Here is a 24,652-nt window from a genome sequence, read left to right on the forward strand (position 1 = left end):
TTGATGTAAACAAACCCATGTGGTCTGATTTTCATGTTTCTAGGTATTGTACCGTAAATCGCCATTTCCAAAATATATTTATTTTAAATCATTTATCCGTATATATATGTAATGCAAGATGTGTGTATGTGTTTTGTTGGCATACGGGCAACACACACACACACACACACACACACACACATACGAACATGTATGCGTACAAAAAATATGTATGCAATTGGTGTACATACGTGCGTGTGTGTATGTGTGTGTTGCTCATCATCATCATCATCGTTTAACGTCCGCTTTCCATGCTAGCATGGGTTGGACGATTTGACTGAGGACTGGTGAAACCGGATGGCAACACCAGGCTCCAGTCTGATTTGGCAGAGTTTCTACAGCTGGATGCCCTTCCTAACGCCAACCACTCAGAGAGTGTAGTGGGTGCTTTTACGTGTCACCCGCACGAAAACGGCCACGCTCGAAATGGTGTCTTTTATGTGCCACCCGCACAAGCCAGTCCAGGGGCACTGGCAACGATCTCGCTCGAAAATCCTACAGGAGCCAGTCAGGCGGTACTGGCAACGGCCACGCTCAAAATGGTGCATCTCATGTGCCACCCGCACAAGAACCAGTCCAGGGGCACTGGCAACGATCTTACTTGGCTTGCCGGGTCTTCTCACGCACAGCCCATTTCCAAAGGTCTCGGTCCGTAGTCATCGCCTCGGTGAGGCCCAATGTACGAAGGTCTTGCTTGTATTACACGTGTATAATGGATTACCACTAGGTGGACATCCGATATGCTACAAAAGAGGTCATCAACGACCCAACCACAAAGAAAAATAATGGTCTCCAGAAAAATTTCGCAAAACATCAGAACAGGACAAAATGAGAAATATACAGAATAAAGAATTATCTATGGACTGCTGCAGTTTCGAACATGAACGTTTTACTTACGTAACATCCGTGTTCTCATATATATATATATATATATATATATATATATATATATATATATATATATATATATATATATATACTTAAGACTTTATTGTGATCTGAACAGAACCGCTTCTGACACAGAGAATCGGGAGCCCTTTTGGTCATTCTATTTTCCTTGCTGGAGGGGTTCCTAACCCATGGGCAAAGAGGGGTTAGATGATGGCGGTGGTGTTTTCAAAGGGATGGCATGTGTAACCTGATCACCTCTGCGGATCAAACTCCCAACCCATGCGCCCCAGTTGCAATACTGTTTCTGCCCAAATTTGACGTCAAGTTACTTAGTTTGGTTTGAAATAAAGAACTTGATTACCTTAATAATCTCAACTTAATCCTGGGCAAAGCCGGGCTATACTGCTAGTATATATATATATATATATATATATATATATATATATATATAACTGGAAAAAAGACAAGTCAAATCGATGTTACAAATGTTTCCATAAACAAATGTCGTTTATTCCACACCACATATAAAGTTACATCACTGTCCTTCCACTTCTTCAGACATCTTAGTTTGAAACACAACCAACTTATGAAATCAATCTGTGATGCAGGATAAATATATATCAATTCACAGGCATAAAAACAGCATGCAAATAGACTAAATCCTTTAACAAACTGTATATGTGAGTGTAAGAGAGAGAGAGAGAGAGAGAGAGAGAGAGAGAGAGAGAGTGAGTGTGTGTATCCGCCTTATATTACCTCCTTGCTCCTTGAAGGTTCATTTTGGCTCCCCACTGCTATCCTTCTTTCTTCCCAAGTACTCACCCTTATATAATTCAGAGTGGCCATGTATCTTCTCCACAGCGAAACTCAGAATTTTAGCGGCCCAACATCTGGTACAAAGCCACCACCCCCACCCGCCGCCGCCTCTCAAATACTCCCTCTGCTTAGTTGAGGGGGGCTTTGTCCTTTTCTTTTCCCTGTTCTTTTCCACTAGTGAGGTCTCTTGATGACCTCACCAGTGCCTATTGCACGAAAAAGCAGCCAATACACATTGTAAAGTGGAAGGCTGGGTGCTCTTCTGAACTCAAGGCCATCACTAAGCTCCTGCAACCCCTGTGGTCGCCAGGGACCCCATGTTAAGATCAAAGTAGCAGATGAGTTATCTATTTACTTTGGTTAAAATGTTGAATAAGACTTAAACTATCGATGTTAACTGAGGTTCTTAAGAAATAAAATGGTAATACATTGTACCTGCAAAAGTTCTTGTAAAACTATTACATTGTACCACGAACGTCCATCCCTACCTAAATAGACTTTGAACACTCTGGTCCTTATTACTCACATATCTAGAAGTTTTACTTATTACCTCTGCTTTAGAGAAGGCAGAGGTATTGTTTTCTGTCACATTTGTTTGTTTGTTTGTCCGTGGACAAGATATCTCAAGAAAGGGCTGGATGGATTTGAATGAAACTTTCAGGGATGTTTGACCTCATGACTGGCATAAACTGACTGGATTTTGAGATCAATCTGGTGCCAGACAAGGATTCTGGATTATTTTTCTGTTTCTTTTAATTAATTTTTGAGAGCGGTTGGGTTATTTTTAGTATTCTCTTTTGTGAGAGCAGTTGAGTTTATTTCAGATAATCTCATTTTAAAAATCATTTCTGGCTAATTGTTGAGAGGACGTTGGTGTTGCCTTGGTGGAGGTTTGCTCTCTCTGAGTGCTCTTGTTGAAATTTGTAATAGACCTAAGTAAATTTAACTTATACTTTTAAAGATGTTCTTTAAGATAACGTGAAATATTGAACTTCAGATAGAATAAAGTAAAATATAGCTATGAATAAAAGGTGTGTAGATTCAGGGCCTCAAAACAAGAAGTTGCAGTGGGCTTCTAAAAGTCACGCAATGCGTCTGTCTGATCTAGGTTTGTGTATAAAGGATTGAATCAAACTTTCTGTACCCCATATCCTTTACTTTGCCCTATCTGTGCTGACATCCATCACCCTTTTCTCTGGATGACTTCTGTTTGTCACCAACCCATACTAGCAATAAAAAAAAAAGGAATACCAAACAAATAAATATACATAATCTAATAGATTGCATGCTTCTTTCATCAGACATTTCTGGTTATGAAAACCAACGCTTCTTTCATCAGAGACATTTCTGGTTATAATCCCAAAAGATTATATCGTAAATACAAGACAGAATATAATAAATTGTTACATAATGTAATAAATAAGCAATTATATTATGTCCTAAATAGTTCTATAATATTTTATAATATGATAAATCATTTATCATCATCATCATCATCATCATTGTTTAACATCTGCCTTCCATGCTGGCATGGGTTGGATGGTTTGACAAGAGCTGGCCAGGCAGGAGCCTGCACCAGGCTACTGTGTCTGTTCTGGTAGTGTTTTTATGGTTGGATGCCCTTCCTAACACCAACCAACCAACCAACCAACCAACCAACCAACCACTCAGCAGAATGGACGGAGTGCTTTTTATGTGGCATCATCCCAGGCGAGGTCAGTTTTGGCGTGGTTTTTACAGCTGAATGCCCTTCCAAATGCCAACCACTTTACAGTGTAGAGAGCACTGGCAAGGTCACCAAGTAACTTGCAAGACAGAAATCCTTTGAGAGGGGACGGGGCTTTCATGGACGTGATCTTTGTATCAGATGATGAAAGGTTAAGTGTAACAGAGAGACAGAGACAGGTGTTTTGCTGCAGAGAAAGTACGTGGTTACCTGGCCAGAGAGAGGGGGGGGGGGGGGGATTCACTTTTGTCTTTTCTGAAAAATATCTTGCAAAGTCACTCTAAGCCCTGTATGTGAAGTTGAGGCCTACATTACATATACTTTAATGCACTAAGAAACGTTTTTCCTGAATATCCTCAGCTGAAGTTGGGCTGCGTCTAATATGCCATCAAATATGGGATGTAAATCGTCATCATCATCATCATCATCATCATCATCATCATCATCATCCTTATCATCATCGTTTAACATCCGTTTTCCATGCTAGCATGGGTTGGACAGTTCGACTGGGGTCTGGGAAGCCAGGAGGCTGCAACAGGCCCCAATCTGATCTGGCAGTGTTTCTACAGCTGGATGCCCTCCCTAACATGACATATAGCCCTATGATCCAAGGTACTTTTGAGTAGGCTAGTTATGCGACACTGGTTTAGGTTACAGCTGTGGACTCACTTTATTTGCCGGCCCTACGATCCAAGGTACTGTTGAGTGGGCTGGTTATGCGACACTGGTGTTGGTTACAGCTGTGTAAATATGGGTTGGAAATTGTAAATATATGCTATAATGGAATCTTCCATCAAAGGTGATGTATGAGAGTTCAACTTCTGCTGAATGCCTCACTGCATAAATGATTTATTTTATGGTAATTAAACGTATGTGCTTGCTGTATATTAGCTCAGTCCCTCAATCAAATTGTTATTGCCTGTACAAGTGTGTCACACGTCAGGTATTGAAGTGATCACAGAGCAATGTGAAATTAAGTGTTTTGCTCAAGAACACAATGTGCCGCCCGGCCTGGGAATTGGCTGTGCGCAGATAAGAAAGGCATCTGAAAGAGCCTCTTGTTGGCTTTGGAGCAAGTGAGAAGAGTTAATATGCCCATCAGGCATATGGCGTAGTGGTTAAGAGTATGGGCTACTAACCCCAAGATTCCAAGTTCAATTCCAGGCAGTGACCTGAATGATAATAATAGCAATAATAATGATAATAATAATAATAATAATAATAACAGCAACAACATCGAAAAATACCTTAGGAATGAGAATCCAGGTTCGAAATTTCCCCAAGACATCTGATGAAGGCTGGTGGGTATATCAGCTGATGAGGACAAATATCCGTCAATTGTAAATAATGTAAATAATGAGAAGAGTTAGGGTGGAAGCCAGGAAGGGATGAGGAACTGTGACTTGGCCACCTCTGCTGACCCACCAATGAGAGGGTGTTATGGTTCAGGGTCGACACACCTGATGAACGATGGATAACATCTGACGACATAGTTCCTCCTGACCTAGGCTCCATTTACTTTGGTGAATTGAAAAAGCAACTCCTTATAGGTGTTATTGGCACATATATCAAATGATTATATAATATAATAATTACATCGTCCTCATCATGGTTTAATGTCTGCCTTTTCATGATTGCATTGATCAGATGAAAATATGTATCAAGCCACAGGGAAATAGAGCTTTTTCTGGATACCTTTCCTGCCACCAACTCCCACTTGTTTTCAAGTGAAATAATTTCCCATTAAACAACGAACAGCCTGGATATGTTTACATGGAGAGCTAAAAACATATGAGTCCAGGTGAACAAGCCTTTTGTTTCCAAAGATTGTGGAACATGTTGAGACACATGAAGAAACTCAGGCCTGCTTTTGCAGCAGATGAACCAGTGAGGGTCAATAAAGCTCCAACCTATGTCCATCTAGTAATACTTCAGGTTGTTCTACTCTTTCAAGAGCTCACCTGTCCTGATAGTCTGAGCTCTGGAAGGGAACATTTAATAGTGATGTGTGAAGGCGTGTGGCTTAATGGTAAGGGCATTCGGCTCACAATCGTAAGGTCGTGAGTTCAATTCCCAGTGACGTGTTGTGTCCTTGAGCAAGACCCTTTATTTCACATTGCTCCAGTCCACTCAGCTGGCAAAAATGAGTTGTACCTGTATTTCAGAGGGCCGGCCTTGTCACACTATGTATCACGCTGAGTCTCCCTGAGAACTACGTTAAGGGTACATGTGTTTGTGGAGTGCTCGGCTACTTGGACGTTAATTTCATGAGCAGGCTGTTCCGTTGATCGTATATGCTGGGCCCCTCATCATCGTAACAGAGTGCTCCTTAAATTACAGGATGTGGTTTTTCAGAAACAAGCAACCCTCAGACTCAGTTTTTGATAAACATTTCAGCACCAAAACATGTGGTATGTGCTGGTATAAACCATGATGGTAACAAAAAAAAATAAATAAACACTAACATATTAGTTACATAAAAACACCATTCCTACCTGACTAATTTCACCAGTGCCACGCCAATGGCTGTGGAAAATGTGGGAGGTTTTTTTCTCATATCCTGTATAATAAATGATTACACAATACATCTGTTAGTTACTTGTTTCAGTCATTGGACTATGTCCATGCTGGGGCACCACTTTAAAAGGTTTAGAGTAAAGATTATTTACCAACATAACATGGCAGTCTTGGTTTAGGACAAATGTTGCTGTAATTTAGCCCCAGGAGACATCGTCTCCAGCTGGCTATACAACATGATCTGTGTCCTTATATTTTCGAGCAAGGGAATCTAGCACCCCACTCAAAAATATAAGGACAAAGATTGTGTCGTATAGCCAGCTGGAGACGATGTCTCCTGGGGCTAAATTACAGCAACATTTGTCCTAGACCAGGACTACTATGTTATGTTGGCAAACAATCTTTACTCCAAAGTACTGTTGCTGAATATCTCTCGTTGTGAGATTTACAAATAGTAATATTCTAATTAGTCTAGTGGTTCTCAACTGGGGTCCAGTTTTGGTAGGGAAACAACAGAAATAAACACACACACACATTATGGTCTTCCACACAGTTTCCATCTATCAAATTCACCCACACAGCTTCGACATCTGGGAGGGCTATACCAGAAGCCAGTTGGGCAAGGTGCTGCACAGTGGAATTGAACCTAAAATCCATTTGGTTGCAAAACGAGCTTCCTACCTGCACAGTTATGCTTGAGATAATTATATAATAAATACATGGTTGTGTGACTCAACAGGTATTTTACCTGTCATGACAAACAGTTGTATAAAATAGATTTGATAATCATATATCACAATAAATAGTTGTTATTTTATTTGATTTCCTCCTTTATTTCCAGATTTTGTCCTGGTGTATACTGAGAAGACAGACAAACCAAACTCAAATGATAACAAGATGAAGGCATTCAGAAAGAAATTCAAGTCTAACCTCATCAAAACTGGACTACTCTTAGAAGAAGTATGATCCTGTTGTTGTTGTTATTGTTCTTAAATTCCAGTTCTGATAACTTTTCCTTTCATTCTTTCGGGGTCAATAAAATACCATATTTTAATGTGTATAAGGAACCCCCTGATTTTTGGGGCTTAAAATATGAAAAAAAGGTTTAGTAAGGGATTTTAATACTATCCATATATAAGAAACTCCCATATTTTTTTAACTTAATTTTTGACAAAAAAAGGGTTCTTTATACACATTAAAATACGGTAAGTACCAGTTGAGCACTGGGGGTTGATGTAATCAACTTAACCCCTTCTCTGAAATTGCTGGCTTTGTGCCAAAATTTGAAGCTCTTCTTCTTCTTCTTCTTCTTCTTCTTCTTATTATTATTATTATTATTATTATTATTATTATTATTATTATTATTATTATTATTGTTCAGTAGTTTTATTTTTATAACGTGCTTTCACTTCACTACCGAGTGCAGCTCTGTGCGCCTTGGGTATGTGCTGTGGTTTGCTGTGGTGCTCTTATGGCTACTGTATTGAAAGTGTTTTGTGTAGGATGTGTGCTGTGCCCAGTAGTGCAATTTTCTGTATGTTATATATATTTGTAAGTCCTGGTGTTTTTGTTATGTATTTGTCTGAATATTTTTTTTATTATACCTAAGGCACCTACTATAATAGGAATTGTTTCTGTTTTTAGATTCCACATTCGAGTTACCTCTATTTCCAGGTCTTTGTATTTTGAAAGTTTTTCCATTTCTTTTAGAGAGACGTTGTCATCTGCTGGTATTGATACATCAATTAGAAAGCATTTTTTTTCTTCATGATCTTTGACAACTATATCTGGTCTATTTGCCTTAATTTCTCTATCTGTGTGTATTGGCATATCCCAGAGTATGGTTGCTTTCTCGTTTTCTGTGACCTTTTCTGGCTTGTGTTTATACCATCTTTTTTCTGTTGTTATTCCATAGTGTTGGCATAACTTCCAGTGTATATAGGTCCCAGTTCTGTCGTGTCTGTGAATATATTCCTTCTTAGCCAGGACTGGGCAGCCAGAGATAATATGATTTATTGTTTCTTGTCTATCTCCACAAATTCTACAGTTACTTGTTATGTTTCTTTTCATTATATGTTTTTGGTAATTTCTGGTAGGGAGGCTTTGTTCTTGTGCAGCAATTAAAAATCCTTCAGTCTCTGCTTTGAGTCCTGAGCTTCTCAACCATTGCTGGGATTTTTCTGTCTATTTCTTTTGCATTTAGTTTAGCCCAGTATTTACCATGTAGGGGCTTTTCTTGCCATCGTTTTATCATGGTCCGTTGCTGTTCTAGTTTTAGTTTGGATTTCATTTGTTTTATAGCTTTTGTTGTTTCTTCTTCTTTTTCTTCTTCTTCTTCTTCTTCTTCTTCTTCTTTGTTAGGTAGATTGATTTCTTGTTTGTATTTGTCAGCTTCCTTAAATACTGAAAATAGTTTTTTGTTTTGCTCGTGTTTTGTGGCTATTTGTATTAATTTTCCTTGCTTCTGGAGTAGGTATTTTTGCAGTCCTATGGTGGTTATTTTATAATAGTTTTCCAGCTGTATAAGACCCCTGGCACCTTCTGTGCGTTGTATATATAGCCTTTCTATGTCAGATTTTGGGTGGTGCATCCTATATCCTGTCATTAATTTTCTTGTTTTTCTGTCTATTTTAGATAGTTCGTTTAGTGTCCAGTTAAGGATGTTGTAGCTGTAGCTTATAACTGGGACAGCTAAAGTGTTGATACCCATTATCTTGTTTTTAGCATTGAGCTCTGTTTTTAGTATTGATCTAACTCGTCTATAGTACTCTTTCTTTATTTTTTCTTTCGTTTGTGTATGTTGTATCCTATCTAGTTCATTGACTCCTAAATATTTGTATGGTTGGCTTTTGTCTAGTTCTCTTATTTCATTGGCTTTATCTAGTGTTATATTGCTACTTTTAACTAATTTTCCTCTTTTCAGGGTTGCTTTGGCACATTTTTCTAATCCGAATTTCATATCTATTTCCTTGGTAAAGCCGTGTACTGTCTGTAGTAGTGTTTCTAGCTCTTTGTCATTTTTTGCATATAATTTTAGGTCATCCATATATAAAAGGTGGCTGACTGTTTTTCCGTAGCATTTGTAACCGCATCCAGTTCTATTTAGCAATTCAGTTAAAGGTGTGAGTGCCAGGCAGAACAGGAGTGGAGATAGCGTGTCTCCCTGGAATATTCCTCTTCTAATGGGGATGGCTTTTGTTTTCACAAGTCCCTCTTTTGTTTGGAGCTGTAGCACTGTCTGCCATTTGTTCATTGAGTGCCTTATGTATTTTATAATAATTGGTGCCACCTTGTTTATGGCTAGTGTTATTATTATTTTTATTATTATTATTACTATTATTATTATTATTATTATTATTATTATTATTACTATTATTATTATTATTATTATTATTATTACTATTATTGTTCAGTAGTTTTATTTTTATAATGTGCTTTCACTTCACTACCGAGCGCAGCTCTGTGCGCCTTGGGTATGTGCTGTGGTTTGCTATGGTGCTCTTATATTTACTGTATTGAAAGTGTTTTGCGTAGAATATGTGCAGTACCCAGTAGTGCAATTTATTATTATTATTATTATTATTATTATTATTGGAGAGTGTTGTAGTTCACTTGAAGCATTGTGTATTGTTTGTAAAGAATAAAAAGTTTTGAATGGTACAACAATGCACTATAATACAAAAAATGCACTATGTACCTGTTGTAATTTAGTTATCTATAGTCCCAGGAGTGGCTGTGTGGTAAGTAGCTTGCTTACCAACCACATGGTTCCGGGTTCAGTCCCACTGCGTGGCACCTTGGGCAAGTGTCTTCTACTATAGCCTTGGGCCAACCAAAGCCTTGTGAGTGGATTTGATAGATGGAAACTGAAAGAAGCCCGTCGTATATATGTGTATATATATATATATATATATATATATATATATATATATGTGTGTGTGTGTGTGTGTCTGTGTGTTTGTGTCTGTGTGTTTGTGTGTCTGTGTTTGTCCCCCCACCATCGCTTGACAAAAAAGAGACCGATAGAATAAGTACTAGGCTTACAAAGAATAAGTCCTGGTGGGGGGGGCGATTTTCTCAACTAAATGCGGTGCTCCAGCATGGCCGCAGTCAAATGACTGAAACAAGTAAAAGAGTAAAGTCCAATGATATTTCAGAATACAATTCCTTCTTCAGATATTCTTAGATGGAGTCACTGGAATAATGTTTGCCTCTCAAACCCTCTTTCATGGGGCCAAAGAAATGCTAGTCCAGTGACGAGGAAGTGAAAACTGTAGTAAAGATGTGGCTCAAAGAACAGTCAACAGAATTTTATGGGACAGGGATACATGCTCTCATTCGAAGGTGGAACATTGCTATTGAGAGAAACGGTGACTATTTTGAGAAGTAGGGATGTGATCCACAGAGGACCAGCTTCATTTTGATGTATGATACACGTCCCTGTCTGTGTTGGTAATTATACCTGTCCTAAACAAAATGGCATTACTTTTGTGACTCACCCTCGTAGATAGATATACAACGATCTTCCATACGGTTTCTATCTATCAAATCCACTCAGGAGGCCGTGATTGACCCAGGGCTATGTTACACAGCACTTGCTGAAGGTGTTGTGCAGTGAGATGGAACCTGAAGCAATATGGTTGAAAAGTAAACTTCTTAACCAAACAGCCATGCCAATATTATCAATATTTCAGGAGTCATTGTAGTAGTTTTCTGTGTAGTTGTGTGTACCAGCTGTTACTATTTAGATACCAAGTTGGTACTATACAGTTCAATGAAAAAATGATAGAATATTGATTTTAACGATTGTAGTAGAAGGTTCTATTTTAGTAATTTCACAGTTCTCAGACCATGATCATCATCATCAACATCATTCTCACCATCATTGTCGCCATTGTCATCATCGTCATTGTCATTGCTGTTGTCATCGCTTTAATGTCTACTTTTTAGGTGTAGCTATGTGGTTAAAAGGTTTGCTTACCAACCACATGGTTCTTGGTTCATCCCCACTGCACAGCACTTAGGGCAAGTGTCTTTTGCTATAACCCAGAGGGTAATCAAAACCTTGTGTGTGGATTTGGTTGATGGAAACTAAAAGAAGACAGAGAGCTGGCAGAATCGTTAGCATGCCGGGCAAAATGCTTAGCGGTATTTCGTCTGTCTTTACATTCTGAGTTCAAATTCCGCCGAGGTCGACTTTGCCTTTCATCCTTTCAGGGTTGATTAAATAAGTACCAGTTACGCACTGGGGTCGATATAATCGACTTAATCCGTTTGTCTGTCCTCGTTTGTCCCCTCTGTGTGTGGCCCCTTGTGGGCAGTAAAGAAATAGGAAACTAAAAGAAGCTCATTAAATGTATGTGTGTGTATCTATGCAAATGTGAGTATGTTTGTGTCTGCTTGTCTTGACATTCGCGTCATTGCTGTAAATGTATGTTATTCATTTCCAATCTCCTACAAAAACATGTCTGGCTATGGGAAAACATTACCTTACTTGGAAAGAGGTGAAGGTTGGCAACCAACAAGAAGGACAAGTGGCTGTAAAAAAGTCAACCCATGGAAGCATGAAAAAGCGGGCATTAAATGATATGGAGCTCTTCTGTGCTTGAATGTATCAGATGAGACAATACTTAAGCAGGGTGTGCTTTGGTTGTATACTCATCCTGTTGCTAACCCTTACATGTTTCCATATGAGGTAATAATCCTCAGTTTATCAAGCCGCAAATAGCCCAGACATGTTTTATGTAGAGAATTATATGTGCAATGTCAGTGTGCACACATAACAGAGTGTAAGCATCTTTAGAGAAAGGTTAGGCATAAAAGGCATAAGATGTGGTGTGCAAGAGAGATAACTGTGCTGGTATGGTCATGTGATGCATATGGATGAGGACAGATGTGTGAAGAAGTGCCGATCTCTTAACTGTGGAGTGAACCTGTGGTAGAGGTAGACCCAGGAAAACATGGGACCAGGTGGGGAAGCATGATCTTTGAACTTTGAGCCTCACAGAGGCAATGACTAGTGACCGAGACCTTTGGCGACGTGCCATGCTTGAGAGGATCCATCAAGCCAAGTGCACCCATGCTGGTGGCACGCAAAGAACATCCTTTGAATTTTGGGCCTCATAGAGGCAAAGTAGCTGAGTTCCTTTCGAGCATTAGGTCTCATGGAGACAAAATTGCTGAGTTCATCTTGAGCATTGATCCTGACGGAGGCAAAGTGGCTGAGTTCCTTTCGAGTGTTGGGTTTCATGGAAGCAATGACCAAGGCCTTTGGCATTATATTGTGCTTAAGAAGATGACCCATCAAGCTGAGCAAAATCGCAGTTGTGGAAAATACCAGTGTCATGCAAATGGCACCTGTGCTGGTGACATGTAAAAGCACTCATCACACTCTCGGAGTGGTTGGCCTTAGGAAGGGCATCCAGCTGTAGAAAACTGATGTAGCCTTCCAGCGTGCCAGCCTGGTCAAACCGTCCAACCCATGCCAGCATGGACAACAGACATTAAATGATGATGATGATGATGATGATAATGATGGTGGTGGTGATGAATTGGAAACAACTAATGCTAAATGAATGAGTCTTTAGTTTATGAAGATTCAAAACATATGAAACAGCCCTGATGTGCATTCGTGGTTGAAATCAGAACAGAAAGCCCAGGAACAAATACTGCAAAAACATTTTGCTAATGCTCTAACGATTCTGCTAGCTTGCCTTTAATAATAATAATAATGATGATGATGATGATGATGATGATGATGGACTCTCCAGTCAAAGACGATGTATGAGCATTCAGCTTTTGCCGAATGACCTCCTCAAATGTCCATTCTACGCATTAGCTCACTTCCTCCATCAAATCCACATCGTCTGAACAGTTGCATGGTGAGTGTCATGTGTCGGGTGTCATAGTGACCACAGAGCGATGTGAGATGAAGTGTTTAGCTCAAGAACACAATGCACCACCTGCTCTAGGAACTGAAACCATGATCTCACAACTGTGAATGCAGCACCTTAACCACTAGGCCATAATAATAATAATCCTTTCTGCTATAAGCAAATGGCCTGAAATTTATGGGGAAGGGGGTGGCTAGTCAATTACATCGACGCCAGTGTGTAACTGGTACTTAATTAATCGACCCCGAAAGGATGCAAGGCAAAGTTGACCTCAGCAGAATTTGAACTCAGAAGGTAAAGACAGACAATATACTGCTAAGTATTTCGTCTGGCGTGCTAATGATTCTGCCAGCTCTCCACCTTAACAACAACGACAACAACAACAATAATAATAATAATAATCTTTTCTACTAAAGGCACAAGGCTTGAAATTTTAGGGAAGGGGGATTGTCGATTACATCGACCCCCCCCCCTCCCAGTATTCAACTGGTACTTATTTTATTGACCCCGAAAGGATGAAAAGCAAAAGTCGACCTCGGCAAAATTTGAACTCAGACTCTTTAAGACAGAAGAAATACCGCAAAGCATTTTGTCCAGCATGCCACCTATTCTGCCAGGTTGATGCCTTACTACTACTACTACTACTACTACTACTACTACTACTGAAAATTATAATAACAATAATAATAATGATAAAAGAAGAAACAACAAAAGCTGTAAAACAATAGCAATCCAAATTAAAACTGGAACAGCAACGTATCATGATAAAACGATGGCACGAAAACCCCTTCATGGCAAATATTGGGTTAAGCTAAACACAAAAGAAATAGACAAAGCAAAATCCTAACAATAGCTGAGATGCTCAGGACTCAAAGCAGAGACTAAAGGATTTTTAATTGCTGCACAAGATCAAAGCCAGAAATCAGTAAAACCATGTAATCAAAAGAAATACAAGTAACAGCAGAATATGTGGTGATGGAAAAGAAACAATAAATCATATTGTTTCTGGCTACCAAGTCCTGGCTAAGAAGGAATATATTCACAGATACGACACAGAGTTGGGATCTATATACACTGGAAGCTATGCCAACAATATGGAATAACAACAGAAAAAAGATGGTATAGGCACATGCCAGAAAAGGTCACAGAAAATGAGAAAGCAACCATACTATGGGATATGCCAATACACACAGATAGAAATTAAGGCCAATAGTTTGTTAGAGATCATGAAGAAAAAAATGCTTTGTAATCGATGTATCAATACCAACAGATGACAATGATTCTCTAAAAGAAACAGAGAAACTTTCAAAATACAAAGACCTGGAAATAGAGGTAACTTGAATGTGGAGTCCAAAAACTGAAACAATTTCTATCATAGTTGTTGCATTAGGTACGATAAAAAAATATTCAGACAAAATACATAACAAAAATACTAGGACTTACAAGTATATATAACATACAGAAAATAGCACTACTAGGCACTGCACACATCCTACATAAAACTGTTTCAATACAGTAAAAATAAGAACATCACAACAAACCACAGCACATACCCAAGACACACAGAGCTGCGCTCAGTAGTGCAGACTACTGAATGATGATGATGATGGTGATGGTGATGGTGATGGTGGTGATGAGGATGATGATGATGATGATGATCCATTGACTTTAAACAACCATGTTTACAAACAATGTTCTCTTTCTCTATTTCAGTTTTTTGGGTTTCTTCCAAGAAAGTTGGTCTGTTGTTACTTAAGTAATTAAAAAACTGTTACTCTGCCGCTAGTTAAGTGATTAATTGGTTTACTCATCTGAATATTTTAATCAGGAAATCATTAAAAGTGAGAAGAAAGACATGCATCACATCAAGATACATGCCCCTTGGGAAGTATTGTGTTACTACGCTGAAGATCTGAGCTTTCGAGCACCTCTACAGGTTTGTGGAACCATTCTTTGCTGTTTCTTCCTCTCTCACCCTCTCTCTCTCTCTCTCTATATATATATATATATATATATATATATATATATAGTAAAGTAAAGTTGTGGAATACCGTACGAGTGGAAATATATATGAAAGAAGGTTTGAAAATGCACTTATTTTTTAAAAATATTTATTTACTTAACCGGTTTTAAAAAAGTGAAACCGGTTAAGTAAATAAATATTTATAAAAAATAAGTGCATTTTCAAACCTTCTTTCATATATATATATATATATATATATATATATATACATATATATAATCTGATATATATATATATATATATATATATATATATATATATATATATATATACATATATATAATCTGATATATATATATATATATATATATATATACACATATATATAATCTGATATATATATATATATATATATATATACATATATATAATCTGAGATATATATATATATATATATCATCATCATCGTTTAACGTCCGCTTTCCATGCTAGCATGGGTTGGACGATTTGACTGAGGACTGGTGAAACCGGATGGCAACACCAGGCTCCAGTCTGATTTGGCAGAGTTTCTACAGCTGGATGCCCTTCCTAACGCCAACCACTCAGAGAGTGTAGTGGGTGCTTTTACGTGTATATATATATATATACATATATATAATCTGATATATATATATATATATATATATATATATATATATATATATATATTGGATTTTTTATCTCATTCTGTTCATTTTTATATATATGCTTGCTAATACACGACCTACATTGGACTCCTCTTTCGTATCATCATTGAAGCTAGAGCTATAGTCTGTCCATATAGGGTATGAGAGGTATTGGTGTCAAGAAGACCTAAAGATATCAGGTAATGCTGAGTAAGTGCAATGGACAGACTATATTTAAGCTCTGGCTTCAATAATGATATGAATGAGGAGTCCAATGTAGGTCATGTATTAGTAAGCATATATATAAAAATTAACAGAATGAGATAAAAAAATGCAAGGCTGTGAATAGTTTTCAGAACACTTATAAAGAGAAGGTATATATATATATATATATATATATCATCATCATCATCATTTAACGTCTGCTCTCCATGCTGGCATAGATTGGACGGTTTGAATGAGGACTGGGAAGCCAGGAGGATGCACCAGGCCCTGATCTGATCTGGCAAGGTTTCTACAGCTAGAATCCCTTCCTAACGCCAACCACTGCAAGGGTGTGGTGGATGCTTTTTATGTGCCACCCGCACGATGGCCATTCAATCAGCACTGGTAATGACCATGCTTGAATGGTGCTTTTTACATGCCACTGGCATGGGTACCAGTCAGATGGCACTGGTATCAGCCACAACAATAATTTCTGCCCAATAATATATATATATATATATATATATATATATATCTGTAAAAATATGTGACAATTATTCAGTATAAATGAAGAGATGGCAGCGTGGGTTTCCGCCCCGGCATTCAAAACTCGGAGTTTTATCAACCATGGAGTCTCAGGCAGAGAGGTTGCTGTCTTTCTCAACTGTGCCCCACATGTAGTAATCCATGGGACAACAATCAGGGGAATTAGAAGGCCAGAAACTGGGGTTGGTGCTACTGTAGAAATTCTCCAAGAACCACTTCTGGCTCTTTCCAGAAGTATGGCAAGGAGGCAAATGCCATTTCACTGTGTTGCCATTTCATGGTGTTACCATTTCACTGCATTATGATTTCGCTGTATTACCATTTCACTGTATTACCATTTCACTGTGTTACTATTTCACTGTATTACCAGTGAAATAGTAATACAGTGAAATGGTAATACAGTGAAATGGTAACACAGTGAAATGGTAATACAGTGAAATAGTAATACAGTGAAATGGTAAAACAGTGAAATGGTAATACAGTGAAATGGTAATACAGTGAAATGGTAATACAGTGAAATGGTAATACAGTGAAATGGTAACACAGTGAAATGGTAATACAGTGAAATGGTAATACAGTGAAATAGTAACACTGTTTTACCATTTCACTGTATTACCATTTCACTGTATTACCATTTCACTGTGTTACTATTTCACTGTATTACCAGTGAAATGGTAATACAGTGAAATGGTAATACAGTGAAATGGTAATACAGTGAAATGGTAACACAGTGAAATGGTAACACAGTGAAATGGTAACACAGTGAAATGGTAACACAGTGAAATGGTAACACAGTGAAATAGTAACACAGTGAAATAGTAATACAGTGAAATAGTAATACAGTGAAATGGTAATACAGTGAAATAGTAACACTGTTTTACCATTTCACTGTATTACTATTTCACTGTGTTACCATTTCACTGTGTTACCATTTCACTGTATTACCATTTCACTGTATTACCATTTCACTGTGTTACCATTTCACTGTGTTACTATTTCACTGTGTTACGATTTCACTGTATTACCATTTCACTGTTTTACCATTTCACTGTTTTACCATTTCACTGTATTACCATTTCACTGTATTACCATTTCACTGTATTACTATTTCACTGTATTACCATTTCACTGTGTTACTATTTCACTGTTTTACCATTTCACTCTATTACCATTTCACTGTATTACCATTTCACTGTATTACTATTTCACTGTATTACCATTTCACTGTGTTACCATTTCACTGTATTACCATTTCACTGTATTACTATTTCACTGTATTACCATTTCACTGTGTTACTATTTCACTGTTTTACCATTTCACTGTATTACCATTTCACTGTATTACTATTTCACTGTATTACCATTTCACTGTGTTACTATTTCACTGTATTACCATTTCACTGTATTACCATTTCACTGTATTACCATTTCACTGTGTTACTATTTCACTGTTTTACCATTTCACTCTATTACCATTTCACTGTGTTACTATTTCACTGTATTACCATTTCACTGTATTACTATTTCACTGTGTTACTATTTCACTGTTTTACCATTTCACTCTATTACCATTTCACTGTATTACCATTTCACTGTATTACTATTTCACTGTATTACCATTTCACTGTGTTACCATTTCACTGTATTACTATTTCACTGTATTACTATTTCACTGTATTACCATTTCACTGTGTTACTATTTCACTGTTTTACCATTTCACTCTATTACCATTTCACTGTGTTACTATTTCACTGTATTACCATTTCACTGTATTACTATTTCACTGTATTACCATTTCACTGTGTTACTATTTCACTGTATTACCATTTCACTGTATTACCATTTCACTGTGTTACCATTTCACTGTGTTACTATTTCACTGTATTATCATTTCACTGTATTACCATTTCACTGTATTACCATTTCACTGTGTTACTATTTCACTGTATTACCATTTCACTGTATTACCATTTCACTGTATTACCATTTCACTGTGTTACTATTTCACTCTATTACCATTTCACTTTGTTACCGTTTTAGGCCCATCCTCATCCTATCACGAATTGGTCTGCTGGAGTGCTTGAAATGTTTAAGATACCTAATGTAATGGATCAACATGTTCCAAACCAACCAACAGACTACTACACTTGCCAATTCAAAATCAGCAAAATTGATAAGTAAGTCTCAAACCCACCACATTACATAATTTTCCCACTACTTCTGTTAAAAAGTTGAAATACTTATATAAATAAATATATATATATATATATATATATATATAGTCATAAAATGACAGAGAAATGGTTTGATGAAATTTTATTTAACAATAAGAAAATTCTAATATCACAACAAATTGTTTCGTAACTTAAAAACATGTGAATAATTTATATTATCATATTTGATAATAAATAAATTACTTTCTTTCACCTGAGGACATAGCTTAAATTCTGCATTATTTTGCAGAATGTTTTTCCATCTTGCATTAGTGCCAGTTTGTAAGTAATTTATTTATTATTAAATATAATGATATAAATTACTTGCATGATTTTAAGTTACGAAACAATTTGTCCTGATAGCTATTTCTCTGTCATTTATGACTTTATACACTCCTTATCGTTTCCTCTTGCATCGTATTATACATTCTATATGTTTTGGAGAGTGATACAGGAAGGAGCTTTTTTTTATGAGTATTACCAGATTATTTGAATCTATAAACTGTAAGTTAAGCATATATATACATATATATATGTATGTATGTATAGGCACAGGAGTGGCTGTATTGTAAGTAGCTTGCTTACTAACCACATGGTTCCAGGTTCTGTCTCACTGCGTAACACCTTGGGCAAGTGTCTTATGCTATAGCCTCGGGCCGACCAAAGCCTTGTGAGTGGATTTGGTAGATGGAAACTTGAAGAAGCCCGTTGTATATGTGTGTGTGTGTGTACTTGTGTATATGTTTGTGTGTCTGTGTTTGCCCCCCCCCCCTCCCCCCAACATTGCTTGACAACCGATGCTGGTGTGTTTATGTCCCCGTAACTTAGTGGTTCGGCAAAAAAATGAGACTGATAGAATAAGTACTAGGCTTACAAAGAATAAGTCCTGGGGTCGATTTGCTCGACTAAAGGCGGTGCTCCAGCATGGCCACAGTCAAATGACTGAAACAAGTAATAGAATAAAAGAATATATATATATATATATATATATTCTTTTATATATATATATATATATATATTTATATTTATATATATATATATATATATATATATATATATATATATATATATATATTTATATTTATATATATATATATATATATATATATATATATATATATATATATATATATATATTCTTTTATATATATATATATATATATATATATATATATTCTTTTATATATATATATATATATATATATATATATATTCTTTTATATATATATATATATATATATATATATATATATATACACACACAGTGTGTCCATGAAGTCTGGGTACAAGGGGATTAACACATACTTTAAGAAATTGTTAATTCTTATAGTTAATTGTTTGTGTTATGATTTTATTTACTCCATGTACCCAGTCTTTGTGGACACCCTGTATAGATAGATAGATAGATAGATAGATAGATAGATAGGTGGGTACTGTACAAGCACCCTGTTATAATCCGGGTTTTGGCTAATCGCATTGTAAGAAGTACCTTGGATTACTTAAGGTAAGCAATCCTAGTTTGCTTCAGATCACACCTGTGGATGGATCCTGAGTAAAGTTGTACAGACTGATAACCAGTTGCAATTGCATTTGCATGCAGCAAATGCAATTGCGAGATGTCCATGCAGCAGAAATGTGCTTCAGACAAATTTAAGCGTAAAATGTGCACTCGTACTAATCTCTGTATTCACTATAATCCACTATAATTATCCATTAATGATATATATATATATATATATGTGTGCGTGTGTGTGTATAATAAATATGAAGTATATATATATATTTATTTATTTATCTATTTATTTATTTATTTATTGCCCATTAGGGGCTAAACATAGAGGGGACAAATAAGGACAGACAAAAGGATGAAGTCGATTATATCAAACCCTGTGCGTTACTAGTACTTATTTAATCGACCCCAAAAGGATGAAAGGCAATGTCGACCTCGGCGGAATTTGAATTCATAATGTAACAGCAGACGAAATACCGCTAAGCATTTCACCCAATGTGCTAACGATTCTGCCAGCTCACCGCCCTGTCTGTCTGCCTATCTATCTATTTATTTATATATATATATATATATATAGGATTTTCGAGCGAGATCGTTGCCAGTGCCCCTGGACTGGCTTTTGTGTGGGTGGCATATAAAATACACCATTTTGAGCGTGGCCGTTGCCAGTTCTGCCTGACTGGCCTTCATGCTGGTGACACGTAAAAGCACCCACTACATTCTCGGAGTGGTTGGCATTAGGAAGGGCATCCAGCTGTAGAAATTCTGCCAAATCAGATTGGAGCCTGGTGTAGCCATCTGGTTTCACCAGTCCTCAATCAAATCGTCCAACCCATGCTAGCATGGAAAGTGGACGTTAAACGATGATGATGATGGTGATATATATATATATATATATATACATACACATACATGCATATATATATATATATATATATATATATATATATATATATATATACATTTTTTTTCTCAAGTGTTTAAAGTATTTTTATACACAGAGAGGAGACCTTTGACAGGACTCCTTACATGCTAGAAAGGGCAGTTAAAACCCAAACCATGAAAAGAAAAAAAGAATTCATGAGGCACGCTGACCTTTATATTTTTAAAAAATATGTTATGTCTTATGAATTTTATTTATGCATGCTAACGACTGGTAATAAATTATCTTGGGATAATTATCCCCTTATACAGCACAGCTAATTAGCACTTTAATAGGGCCTCAGGAATATAAAACCAAGATTTAAGATTTACGCTCTCTTTTAGTCTTTTACTTGTTTCAGTCATTTGACTGCGGCCATACTGGAGCGCCACCTTTAGTCAAGCAAGTATAGATGATCGTTATGGTTGGAATTAACCTATATCATATCGAAACAGCCATCAGACTTTGCACTTGCTCAAGATTCCTTTTAAAATCATTTTATCCCAACTTTCTCATCTATTTAGTTTACCGTGATACATTCACCATCCGCATATTTTAATATCCTCATTGATATTAATACGGACATACAACCTCACAAGTACATTTATGTATTTTTATATATTTATATATGTATAAATTTTTATATTATATCTTGTGTATACGAATGCACCTATGTGTGCTGTGGAGTATTCCGATGCTTTGAAATATACTGAGTAAATATGAATACTGACCTTTGAAATTTGACATCCGAAACACAGAGTTTTATTATGGCACCTGAATAATTGTCACATATTATGTTACACATATATATATATATATATGAATACGCATATATATATATATATATATATATATATATGTATTATATATTCATATTATATATTCAGCTGCCATAATAAAACTCCGTGTTTCGGATGTCTGGGTGGAAATCTGTACAGATAAATTCCTCTATTTACATAATATCAAAGTCTCATTCATTCTTTTGTTGTCATACCATTACTATTAATATATATATATATATATATATATATATATATATATATATATATATATATATATATATAAATTAAATAATAAGGGTAGGTAATCATTTTTTATTTCATATATTTTCATTTGTCTTGTTCATTTTTACATTTTGATGTTTTGGTGAGATTTTTCTTGAGAACACACTCTTCGTGGTAATGGCAATTTGACATCTATGTTTAGCATATTAGGTGTCCACTTTAGTGGTCATTCCTCTTAATTTTATATATACATATATATATGAGGGTGGGGCTGAAAAGTTCTTGGCTTTAAGGGTATTACTAAAGGTCATGTATGTGCATGTGTGTGCATGAGGGTGAAGTTATACATGTGTGCATGCATGTGTGTGCACATGAATGTGTATGTGTACAGGAGTGCACAGATGTGCATGTACATGTGTGTATATGTGTGCGCATGTGAGATTAGCATGTATATTTGTGTGATGACTCTGTGTGTATGTGTGTGAGTGTGTGTATGTGTGAGTGTGTTTTATGTGTGATGTTTTGATGGAAACCCTTTCAAGTACCAGGTTTCTCTTTGCTCTTCAGGTTCCTGGGAAGTGATGACCACCTCAACTTCTTCACTAGCACCCAGCGCAGTGCGGCTGTCTGGGAGATTCTCTCCACCACCGTTTATGGTCGGCGAAAAAAGGCAGAAATCGGCATTGAGAGAATGATTGATGAGAAGATTATCTCCGACGCATTCCCCTTGCACGATGTGAGTACAACCAACCAAAATTATTCTCTGTGTGTCTGGAAGATTCTTCAAAGTTCTTGGAATTATTTTTTTCACAACTCATTCAAAACGATTTCCTGTTTGGAAGATTCTTCAAAGTTCCTCTGATTAATATTTTTCACAACACATTCAAAGTTACTCCTTGTTTCAAAGATTCTTTAAATTTCTTGGAATAATTCTTTTTGCAATTTATTTAAAATAATTCCCTGTTTGGAAGATTCTTTAAAGCCCTTGGTGCTAATTGTTTCCTTTTTCTTTTCACAATTCATCCAAAACAATTACTCTTTACTCTCTTTTACTTGTTTCAGTCATTTGACTGCAGCCATGCTGGAGCACCGACTTTAGTCGAGCAAATCGACTCCAGGACTTATTCTTTGTAAGCCTAGTACTTATTCTATCAGTCTCTTTTGCTGAACCGCTAAGTTACAGGGATCTAAACACACCAGCATCAGTTGTCAAGCGATGTTGGGTGGACAAACACAGACACACAAACATATGCACACATACACATATACATATATATATTATATATATATATATATATATACTGAAAATTTAGAAATAGCAGTCAAAGAACTACTGATTCTAAACTACAAATTTTTCTCTAAAACGGATGGCGATATTTATGGCACACATAGCCATAAATATCGCCATCCGTTTTAGAGAAAAATTTGTAGTTTAGAATCAGTAGTTCTTTGACTGCTATTTCTAAATTTTCAGTATGTTGGAGAAGCAACTCAATTGCTAATCCCTTATATTTATGATGATAAATGGTCTTACCGATAAAGGTTTTTTTCATACTGAACTACTTGGCAAAATTGTTAATTATTAATTCTATTATTAATTGACGATTCCCTGCCCTCATTTCTTGTATATATATATATATATATATATATATATACATACATATATACGACGGGATTCTTTCAGTTTCCCTCTACCAAATCCACTCACAAGGCTTTGGTCGGCCCGAGGCTATAGTAGAAGACACTTGCCCAAGGTGCCACACAGTAGGACTGAACCCGGAACCATGTGGTTCGTAAGCAAGCCACTTACCACACAGCCACTCCTACGCTTATGTTTTTGGAAGAACTTCAGATAGAAGCAAACTTCTTAACCATGCTTACCATTCTATACTTTATTTATCATTAGAAAAACCATTTTGTTGTTTCCATTAAAATTTTCCATTTTCTTCTAATTTTACTCTCATTTCACTTCTACAAAAATGAAGTTAACCAAATACTAAAGCAGCACTAGAATTAGTTTTTGCCTTTTACTTGTTTCAATCATTAGATTACGGCCATGCTGGGACACCACCTTGAAGGGTTCTAAGTTGAATAAATCAAACTCAGTTGTACTTGTTTTTTATGAAGTCTGGTACTTATATGTACCAGAGGTGCACGTACCAGTTGAGTCCTGGAGTTGATGTAATTGATTTATCCCCTCCCACAAAATTGCTGGCCTTGTACCAAAATTTGAAATTATTATTATTATTATTATTATTATTACTACCTCCACCTTACTGAAGGCAAAGGTATTGTTTTCAATCATGTTTGTTTGTCCATGCTCAAGAAATGCTGGATGGATTCGGATGAAACTTTCAGGGATGTTTGGCTGCATGAATGGCACAAACTGATTAGATTTTGGGATCAATCCAGCACTGAACAAGGATTCTGGATTATTTTTCCTGTTTTTTTATTTAATTTTTGAGTGCGGTCACATTCATTTTTAGTATTCTCGTTTGTGAAAGCAGTCAAGTTTATTTCAGATATTCTCATTTTAAAAATCATCTCGTTGAGAGGATGTTGGTGTTGTCTTGGCGGAGGTTTGTGCTCTCAGAGTGTTCTTGTTATTATTATTATTATTATTATTATTATTATTATTATTATTATTATTGTTATTGTTGTTGTTGTTGATTATGTCATTAAAAATGTATTCCCATCACTTTACATTATTTTGATTTTTATAGTGACTTTTAGAACCAATCT

General features: G+C 36.4%; 1 protein-coding gene across 8 annotated transcripts in view; it reads left to right on the top strand.

Annotated features, from left to right (window-relative positions):
* The window catches only part of LOC106868957 (anoctamin-7), a 313,520-nt gene that overhangs the window by 227,756 nt on the left and 61,112 nt on the right, over positions 1-24,652 (top strand). For all 8 annotated transcript variants that reach the window (XR_016238494.1, XR_016238495.1, XM_089342450.1 and 5 more), the window contains 4 exons: positions 6,831-6,949; positions 14,711-14,818; positions 18,302-18,438; positions 22,478-22,646. Coding sequence is in view for 6 of the 8 variants with exons in the window: in XM_089342450.1 (XP_089198576.1) it covers positions 6,831-6,949; positions 14,711-14,818; positions 18,302-18,438; positions 22,478-22,646 (533 nt within the window). In the remaining 2 variants the exon portion in view is untranslated. The remainder of the gene's footprint in view (positions 1-6,830; positions 6,950-14,710; positions 14,819-18,301; positions 18,439-22,477; positions 22,647-24,652) is intronic.

Source organism: Octopus bimaculoides, chromosome 26 (assembly GCF_046866305.1).
Source record: "Octopus bimaculoides isolate indiv1 chromosome 26, ASM4686630v1, whole genome shotgun sequence".
In the NCBI taxonomy this organism is placed as follows: domain Eukaryota; kingdom Metazoa; phylum Mollusca; class Cephalopoda; order Octopoda; family Octopodidae; genus Octopus; species Octopus bimaculoides.